We start from the raw sequence: 10,308 nt of genomic DNA on the forward strand, positions 1-10,308 counted from the left end.
AGCAGCTTGCTTCACACTGGGGACTTTTGAGACCCAAATGCCTTTTGGGATGTCTTCTCTCAGGAGGGAGAGGGATTAATTTAGGTTTGTATTTTATTCTCTGTACAGTTTGCTTGCAGTTTACCCTTTCTTTTTTTGCAGTTCAGCATAAATATTTCAACTTTGGTCCTTGGAACTCTTGGTTCAGTAATGTCTCTGCCTGAAGCGGTACCTGGGTACCAGGGTACAGAACTGTCTCAGTATTTTGTGTGCATTGTCCCCAGAGTGGAGATGAAAATCTCATTTCCATCTCTTCAGTCATCTTTCTGCTAGATATGCCTATCAAACAAAGCAAAAGAAGTAGTTTGTGTTCTCTGGAGAATAGAAGTGATTTTTGGAGAGCATGCTACTCCTTAAAATATGTTCGCCAATTTTCTTCATTTTATTTTAAAAATTAACATAGTAGCCTTGTTAGCTGATAGGATGGCAAAAAATTATTAGGCAAACAGTGAGTGCCAGGGAAAGTTTAGGCTGGACATCAAGAAAAAGTTCTTCACAAAAGAGTGATTGGGCATTGGAATGGGCTGCCCGGGGAAGTGGTGGAGTCACCATCCCTGGAAGTATTTAAGGAAAGACTGGATGTGGCACTTAGTGTTGTGGTCTAGTTGATAAGGTGGTGTTAGTTTATAGATTGGATTTGAGGATCTCAAGGTCTTTCCCAACCTAGTTAATTCTCTAATACTGTGAAAGTAAAAACTCTTTTTTTTTTTTTTTTTTTTTGGTGACAATCCCTGGTTCTAGCTTAGTAATGCTTCATCAAGATTTTTTTTTTCACAGATAATTATCCAAGTGCAAAACCTTTTTCTGGACACTCTTCAGCATCCGAATAAATGCATGAACAGTTACAAATTGCGTTTTTATCTAATGGGCCAGTCAGCCATTTTCCCAGCCTGGTTTTAAATTCCACTCTGAGAAGATGGATGCCCTGTCCTGCTTGCACCTGCGTGTGCTGTGCATCACCTCTAGTGAGTGGCTGCTGCTCACAGCTTCTACATGGCTCACATTCCGCAGGAAGCACTTCCTGCTGCTCCTCTGCCATGATAAGGCTGCATCAGCTCGTGGTGTTGATGTTACACAAAGCAATGTGTAACTTAATGAGGCACCAGGTGTCTGCAGGACCTCATGCATCCTTCAGTGTGAAATACTTGGTATTTGAAGTAATATTTGGCATTTTGGAGAGGTCTGTTTTCTTGGCTTTTTATTGGCTTTTCTTTTTCCATTGCTGTCAAGCTTGTCTTCTAGAATGAATTGCCCTGATTTAACAATCAAACACCAACCAACAAAACTACCCAAAAAAATGCACCCCAGTTATAGGGGGTACAGGCTATGTAACTTGCATACTATTTGCAGAAAATTGCAAAGATGCTTGTCTCAATTTAAAGATTTCCACCACCCCCCCCCCTTTGCCCCCACCCCACTTGTCTAGTCAGCTACCCTCTGATAGCTTCATTTCATACTGTTTTATTATTTTGGTATCATCAGCAGCAATGACTCAGACTCCTTCAACTCAAGAAACTGTGATCAGCCCTAAATCTTTCATTCACACACTTGAGTAGTGCAGGTGATAATGTTTAATATTAATGATTGACTAACCCCTTCCTGGGCTAACTTTGATGTCTGATTTAAAAGAAGACCTTCCTGCATCCAGGTTATAGTGCCTTTTTAAACCTTAATCCCTGCTCCAGATGAGAGCTTCCTGTATGATCTTGGTTTTCAGAAATCTGGGATCTTTGGTTCAGCAGAATTCAGCAAAGCTGCAAGCTTGATAACAAGCATTAAATCCAGATGTCATTCTTAATCTGATGCACATGGTGAGTTTTGAAAGAGGTTTTGATGTATATTGGTTATACAAGGGAGTTTTTTTCATAAACTTTAACTTCCCATCCCTGTGGATAGCCTCTGGTAGCAGTTTTTTGTCTAGATCATAGGAATTTGTATAAAAGATTTTTTGTTACCCTGGTAGAATTTCTCTCTGGGATACCTGTTAGTTTATCTTCACTGGATTTCAATTTGCTGTCAATTTGCAGAAATTATTAGCTGGGGTGTAAGTTTTCTGATGGCTCCTGCTTTTGTACTAACTCCCCTGTCTTGGAAATGTTTTCATGAGTTTAGAGAAGTCTTATTCAAATGCTACCGTTCAAGAACTGGGTTAGAAATGAGGAGGAGTTTGTGCTGAACCACCACCAGTGGTAGCACTGCTCACATTTTAAAATGCAGCTTCACTGGCTGCTTTTGAAATGTTTCCACAGCTCTCTTCACATGGAAGCACTTGGCACCAGGAGCCAGCTTGGCCAGTGCTCTGCCTTGCTCCCCCTACCTTATGTCACTGAGCTCTGCTAAATCCATAATCAGCTTCTTTTGAATTAGTGTCTCCAAGCTGTCTTGAAAACCATATGTCTGTTAGGATGTGATGCATATATGGCAAATGCTTAATTTGGTTCAGCTTAGCAGGGTGCATCCCTGTGCTGCTCTGAATCTGTAGCTTTATACTTTAGTTACTTTAAGTCTGGTTTTATTTACTTAATTCTTCTAACCTTAGGTCAAATTTACACTAATGACCCACTGAATGCAGTCAGACTGTGGGTATAAGATTACAAGGAGTTGCAGTTGTTTGAATTTCTATGCTAAGAATGGTGGTTGATTTTTTTTTTCCATTTTTGTCGATGGAACATATTGAGAAAAAGTAATCTGGGTATGAAATATGTATTTTTTGTAACCCAGCCTGGTTTGACATAGGTCAGAGAACCCATTCTGCTGGCAGAAACTACCTGGGCCATTACTACTCTGGCTTTTAATACCTGGGCATTACCATTTTATTCAAACTACTGAAAACAGTGAAAATGAAATCTATGTGAGAAAGAAGGAAAAAGCTTCCAGAGACACTGGAAATTTTGAAGGCCTTATGCAAAGGAAAGAGTAGCTCAGATAATGCCACAAAGTTTTTTGTATTTTTGTTTGATAACTGTTAATTCCCCTTCTGAAATCATCAAGGTGGTGAAGTTGTTTTCATTAATCATGTGTAGTTTACTGAAGCAATGTTTTTGACGTTAACTGTTTGAAATCTATTTCATGGCTGCTGAGGCATAGTTACTTATTTACCTATCATCTTATGCTGTTTAATTCTCTGCTTGATTATTATGTTTTAATAATACTACTTTCTTAAAATCTTTCAAGCATTCCTAACATGGATGGCAAAGTAAGTAGATCAGGTCAGAAACTTGTATTTTAAAGATTGCACTAGACATATAATTAATTTGTATTATAGTGACAGTAAAAAAAAAAAAAAAAAAAAAAGCAGAGTATATGTTTTTATTATTTTCCTTTATCTTAAAAAAATATTTCCCTAACCATTACATTGGAGTCTGAATTTCTCACCAGGGAGTTGTAGAAAATTTGCATTTAACAAATATGATTTAAAATTTTTGCAGATTAAACTGTGTCACATTGTATTTTTTTGTATTGATCCATCCTGAAAATGAAATCAAAGTAGAGAAGGTAGGTACCTGAAAATTGGAAACAAGTTGCACTGGAACAGGATCAGGAAAAACCCTGAGTACTGCTTGCATCTAAATTTTGCTGTCAACCAGTGTAAGTGGGGATGAGTGTGTATCTCTGGGGATTTCCAGTGCTTCTGACTGCACAAAAAAATAACAGAAGGGTAAAAATTGCCTAGTTGCACTTCATAAGGGACCAATCTGAACCAACACAGCTTGCAAAATTTCATGTATAAGGAAATTGCTACATTTTAATCTCTCGGTGAAATGTGGATGTAAGCATAAATTTTGGCAATTTTCCAGCACAGTTGGGATCTTCAGCACTAGAAAACAGAGCAGGTTCTCTGGTGTGAATAGTACATTTGAAGTAAGTTTAGGGAAGTGTCCTGCACTAAACATGCTGCTTCTTTGCTTGGCTCTAAGGTGGCACTTAGGGATTTTGATTTTTTTGCTGTGCTTGCACTTACTATTCCTCCCATTTGTTCAAATTTCAGTTTCAGCTTTAGGTTACTGAAGTAATTTGTCCCTGGTTCCAGACTTCTTACGGACTTAGTGACATGTAACCTATCTGCTGTTAGCTGTAGAATGAGTACAATCATCCCTAAAACACATTTGAAAAAAAAAAAAATGGTGCATGTTAGAGCACCTGTTTTCAGCCCAAGGTATGCTTGCCCTTTCCACTTTGTTAGAGCTGCTGTCAGCCCTTCGGACTGTGCCACTTCCCTCAGAGAAACTCTGCAATGCTTTAACTAGATCATGTCCTCTATCATTCACACTTACCCTTACTGCTAACTTACGTGCCCATATTTGTGAGAGATTTGGAAATAAAACTTAGGAGTTAAGAATTTGCCACGATCTCCTTTTTACACAACATAGCCATGTCTACTATGTACAAATATGTAATATGTACACAAATGTAAAAACTGTTTTCTCCCCCTGCATGATTATCTAAAACTTAATGACAGAATTTTATTGTTCTAGGGGAAAAAAATGCCACATCCACTTGCAATATGAAGTGCTCACAGTAAAAGCTGTAGTAGGCTCTGTCAAGACATATTTGCAGCCATAGTTAATTTTCTTTTTACACCAAATTTCACTTCACATCTTCTCTTGCTAAGGCTAGTCTGGATCCTAGGCCCAGAGGGAGAAATAGTCATGTTTTAAACATCAGAATTACCAAGTTCTTAGCTTGGCTCAGATGTCTGTATTTTAAATGGAAAGGTTCTGATGCTGCCAAGTGCACTTCAGCCAACCTTCCTAGCTAGTTTTCTGGGAACAGCTGTTCTGTCCTCCAGGCTACTGTCAATCTCTGATTTATTCAAATGTTGCCCTTGCAGGTTAAGACAAATAATAGTAGCAAAGCTAAAAAATTAGATTGCTCTTTGTTGTTGATCCAAGGTTCTTTCAAGTTCTGTCTTGCTTCTGTGCCTGCTGTGACTACTGGTTCTGTGCTTTTTCCAATTCTCCCTCTCTCATTGCTGGTTCCAGCATCTTTGCCGCACTGAGTTCTTGAACTTTTCCCCTCCTGGCCTTTTTTTCAGATTCTGTGAGGCGTGTCTCAGGTGTTGTCAGCTTTGTACCAGGACCTGGGTTGTGCAGCAGCAGGCAGGATGTCGTGGTGCTACAGGAATTTGCACAGGCAGATGGTGCTGCTGTTCATCACTGGCTCTTACCCATGTGCTAAGTTCCCTGTTGTGCGAATCCACACAGAATTCCTCAATGCAAATCCACAACTTGGGTTTGAACCTAAATTTCCCATGCTAGCTCCTCTTAATCCCAGGTTTTTGGTACCCAGAATTTCAACTGAAGAAACTGAAGAAACATTTTAATCAACCTTTTTAAGCCTAATCTTGACATGATGGGGCTTATTTTCTTTTCAAATACTCATCTTCTAGTTTCTTACAGAATAACCTCACATTTTTACAGGTTTGGATAACTCCTACTTTGTCTGGAGGAAGAATGGACAAATAATAAAGGCATGCATCACGGAGCAATCTCACCTGCTGCATGATGGCAGAGTGCATGTTCTCAGCTGGGTGAAAGATTCAGTATCAGAGAACACAGAATACAGATGTTCATTCATCTCAAAAGTTGGGAACGTAACATCACAAGTGCTGATCACAGTGGAAGATAAAGGTAGGCTTGTTTCAGGAATATGTCATGTTTGGCCTGACCCTGATATGAGTAAAGTTCTGTAATACTCACCCAGAAAATGTGCCTATCTAAAGATGGTAACTTTTGCCCACTCTATTAGTATGCACTTCATTTATGGAAAGGTTTTAGAGGCATAAAAACTCCTTCTTCTTCCCCCTCTCTCAAAGGACTAATGTAAATTAGCAGTTAAGATCTAGAAATTGAACCAAAACCTGATAAACTAATTCAAAAAACCTGAAAATCAGATGAGTAATGGAGAGCTACAAATAAGTACTCTGATGGAATTTTACAGGGTAATGTAGAAAAATTCTTTAATCTATAAAGACTTAAGGAAGTCATATGATAAAGAGAAGCCCCCACTATGCTGGTTTTTAAAATTGCATGATTTGTAAACTGCTTATGGTTTGGATTGGGCAAGGTCAGTTTCCTCTGTTCCATTTGGACACTTACTAGGCAGGAGGGCAGTTAGGTAACTTCAGCAACTGCAGGATTTTGGGTGTCCAGACTGCTTACTGCAGTTAGCTCCTGAGACCTTACCCAGGTGTAGGGATCTGAAGCCTTTATAAGACAGCAAGACAATTAATACAATGCAGCAGGGATTTTCTTGGCAGGATGAAGGAAAAATTAAGAAGCTGGTTAATACCAAATGTGAGTCTGTCAAGGAAGGCTCAATCCTTCTTTTTTCAGTGACAGAGAAAAGCCATGCAATTCCTCCAGTTACTTTGAAGTCTGTCTCAGAAACAGAATTAAGAGCATCTCAACCAAACCAGTGTAAATGTAAAACACAAATGTAAAACACTGTGCTCTAAAAACATACGTTGCTATTGTCCCAAAAGATAAATAGAAAATATGTCACCATAAGTCTTACATTCTGCAAAAACAGCTGACAAATAGACCAAGATGAAGTAATACAGCCCTTCTTAGATTATCAATGTAAGGAAATATAAGGAATTCTTGAGTGAAAGTACATGGCATCTACAGATGGCCGAAGGCTCAGAAGCAGCCAAGCATGGGTTTAGGAGGGGTAGGTCATGTTTGACCAACCTGGTCTCCTTTTATGACCAGGTGACCGGCCTGGTGGGTGCAGGAAGGGCTGTGGATGTTGTGTACCTGGACTCCAGCGAGGCCTTTGGCACTGTCTCCCACAGCACACTGCTGGAAAAGCTGCAGCCCACGGCTGGGACAGGAGCACTCAGTGCTGGGTTCAGAACTGGCTGCATGGCCGGGCCGGAGAGTGCTGGTGAGCGGTGCTGCATCCAGCTGGGGCCAGGCACCAGTGGTGTCCCTCAGGGCTCTGTGCTGGGCCAGCTCTGTTCAGTATTTTTACTGACAACATGGATGAGGGTGTTGAGTCATTAACAAATTTATGAATAATACCAAGTTACAGGGGGAATTTTGATCAGTTGGAGGGCTCTGCAGAGGGGCACAGACAGGCTGGATTGATGGGCCAAATCCAGCAACATGAGCCTCAACAAGGCCAAGTTCTGGAACTTGGACTAAATCCAAGTGTTGTGGCCACATTTTGGCCACAATAACCCCTTGCAGTGCTACAGGCTGGGATCAGAGTGGCTGGGAAGAAAGGGACCTGGGGGTGCTGGTGACGGTGGGTAGACACGAGCCAGCTGTGCTCGGTGGCCAAGGCCAATGGCATCCTGGCCTGTGGATCAGCAACAGTGGCCAGCAGGACAGGGCACTGATGGAACCTGTACCCAGCACTGGTGACGCCTCACCTTGGGTTCTCTGTCCAGTTCTGGGCCCTCAGTTTAGGAAGATGATAGAGTGTCAGGGTGAGATGCTTGGAGCATGTCCAGAGAAAGGCAACAAGGCTGGTGAAGGGTCTGGAGCACAAGTCCTCTAAGTCTCCCTCTAAGCTGAGGGAGCTGGCGTCGTTGATCCTGGAAGAAAAGGAGGCTCAAGGAAGCCCTGATCACTCTCTTACAACCACCTGAAAGGAGCGCTTAGCCAGGTGGGGCATCAGTCTCTTCTCCCAGAACAAGAGGACACAGGGTTAAGCTATGCCAGAGGAGGTTTAGGTTGGACATTAGGAGGAATTTCTTCACAGAAGGGATAATTAAACACTGGAACAGGCTGCCCGGAGAAGTGGTGGAGTCACTCTCCCTGGAGGTGTTTAAGGGAAGATTGGATGTGGCGCTGGGTGCCATGGTTTGGTTGACAAGGCAGTGTTGGATCATAGGTTAGATTTGATAATCTCACAGGTCTGTTCCTGATTGATTCTGTGATCCTGTGATTAACTGAAAAATGGGGAATACTAACTGGACATGTTCATCATGTTAACTGGCCCTTTCCAACATGTCACTCTTCTCTCCAGGCTTTGATCTACCTGGAGCATTCCTGTGCTTGTTAGATGGGTTTGAACTATTAAATTGTCCATCCTGCCTTCTCTATCTCAAATCACAGATAATGGTACTAAACCTGTTTACGTTGGAGGCTATTAAGTTTGCTGCACAGTTTAAGAGACACAACCATTTCAAAAAAAACTTACTGACAAATAACATGAAAGGATGTAGAGCAAAATGTAGGATGGAGGTTCCTTGTAGCTCCCTTCCAGCAGGACAGGCAGTCCTGAATCTGATCAGGTACTGACTTCTGACATTATATGGTTATGTAATCATCCCATTTCCATTCTCAGACAGTTCTGGTCAGGATGCATGGACCAAAGAATTTGATACCTGGAGAAATGCCATGAGTGAACATGACAATATGATGCAAAACTGGAGGAAAACATGGGTAAGACTTGTATAGACTGCTTCTTGTACTTCTGCAAATGCATGTATTAATATAACAAAATGATCAGTGTTCCTGTACATTCATCATTCCTGACCCACTCACTCAGCAGTGAAGTCTGTTCTTATGTGCAACATTCCTTGCAGTTGCGTCAGCTTATTCCTTCAGTCCACTAACCAAGTGCTCATCAGTCAGGTGGTGTGTTCCTGCCCAAAACAGTAAGTCTGTGTATAGTGAATGGAGTAGATAAATTCCATCACATCTGTAAACTAACTGGATTACTGGATTGCAGAGACTACTGGACTTCATAAATGGTACTGTCCATAAAAGCTGAGGTTTTTTTTTTAAAGAAGTCCATACCCATCTCTTAATATTTTTCTCCAACAGCCAGAACAAAGATCACTTTTGAAAACCTTATATATTATGTGCTTGCTGCCTGTGGAACAGTTAGTATAGGCAACCTTAAACCCCATTTTCATTTTTAGATTGGTATTAACACATCATTCTGAAATTTTTCTTCAGGAGACCTGCAACAAGAGAAACAGCCTCTAATGGACAAAGAAATTAACAGGCTAGAAGGAGAAATACATGCAAGTTAAGAGTACCTGTTACTCTTACTATTATAGCATTTGGAGATGTCTTTGCAAGTGTTAGTACTGACATTAAAACTGATATTCAGGAGAATCGTATCAGCCATGAAGTGGAAGGGGATATTCTTACCGCACCAAAGAATAACTAAGCTAAGTTACATGGTACAAGAGAGGCCACCCATCCCATGCTGCAACTATCTCTGGTTTTCTGATGTCAGCTATTTCAGCTTAATAAAGAACAAAAGTAGTCTCAGCAAGATTTGTGCTGTGCAAATAATGTAATATGTTTTCTGTTTTGAGTTTATTAAGCCAACCAGATATTTTTGGGCTTGAGGATCTTGGCATAAGCTTTAAAAATCAGGACGTGGATCACATTTATTTAAAGGCATTTCAACTTGTACACTTATTTTGCTTTTACTATGTTTACCCTTATGTTGCCAGTGTTTTGAAGTGCATTCCTTTCTAGTGTCAGCAAGCTCATTTGTTCAAATGTATTTCCTTTGGTTATTGTGCTGGGTTTTAGTTAATTTTCTTCACAGTGGTTGGTATGAGATTGTTTTGAATTTGTGCTGAACACAGGGCTGATGATGGAGAGATGTTTTTGTTATTGCTGGGCAGGGCTTGCACAGAGCCAAGGCCTTTTCTGCTTTTTGCACTGCCATGATGGCAAGGACATTGGGGGTGCATGGAAGGTTGGGAGGAGACACACCCAGGACAGGTGACCTAAACTGACCAAAGGGATATTCCAAACATGGCATCATGCACAGGATATAAAGGCAGGGGGGCACGTATGGAGTGCTGTCATTTGTATTCCCAAGTAACCATTATGTGTGATGAGCCCTGTTCTCCTGGAGATTGCTGAACACCTGCCTGCCCATGGGAAGCACTGAATGAATTCTTTGTTTTGCTCTGCCTGTGTGCATGGTTTTTGCTTTTCCTATTCAGCTGTCATCATCTCAACCCACGGTTTTCTGGCTTTTACCCTTCCAGTTTTCTCCCACTGTGAGAGGCTGGGTGGAGCTTGGTTGCTGGCTGGGCTTAAACCACGACAGTAATAAAGTTTCTATACCAAATAAAGAAGTTCTGACTAATGCTTAAAATACAGATAGATTACAAAGTATTCAAGACTCTTTAGTTTTTGTAAATTCTTCTTCTGTATTTCAGATAATGTAGCTTAAAAATTCTATGCTAAATTAATTCATTATGATGATCAATTGTGATAATCAGCCTGAAAATACAAGGACCTACACTATCCAAAGTAAAAGTGTTCTACTGCATTACTGCTC

The 10,308-nt window shown here is 40.8% G+C and overlaps 1 protein-coding gene across 5 annotated transcripts in view; it reads left to right on the forward strand.

The window, feature by feature from the left end:
• Positions 1-10,299, forward strand: part of SEMA4D (semaphorin 4D) — a 95,133-nt gene extending 84,834 nt beyond the window's left edge. For 2 of the 5 annotated variants that reach the window (XM_021530413.2, XM_077790201.1), the window contains 3 exons: positions 5,460-5,669; positions 8,338-8,435; positions 8,955-10,299. In XM_021530413.2, coding sequence (XP_021386088.2) covers positions 5,460-5,669; positions 8,338-8,435; positions 8,955-8,984 — 338 coding nt within the window. In that variant the 3' untranslated portion in view covers positions 8,985-10,299. Of the gene's footprint in view, positions 1-1,756; positions 3,308-5,459; positions 5,670-8,337; positions 8,436-8,954 lie in introns of those variants that run through there. The other 3 variants (XR_002465461.2, XR_013341614.1, XM_077790200.1) reach the window with 3 other exon arrangements.
• Positions 10,300-10,308: the final 9 nt, after the last annotated feature.

The sequence above is a fragment of the Lonchura striata genome, chromosome Z, assembly GCF_046129695.1.
Source record: "Lonchura striata isolate bLonStr1 chromosome Z, bLonStr1.mat, whole genome shotgun sequence".
Classification (NCBI taxonomy): domain Eukaryota; kingdom Metazoa; phylum Chordata; class Aves; order Passeriformes; family Estrildidae; genus Lonchura; species Lonchura striata.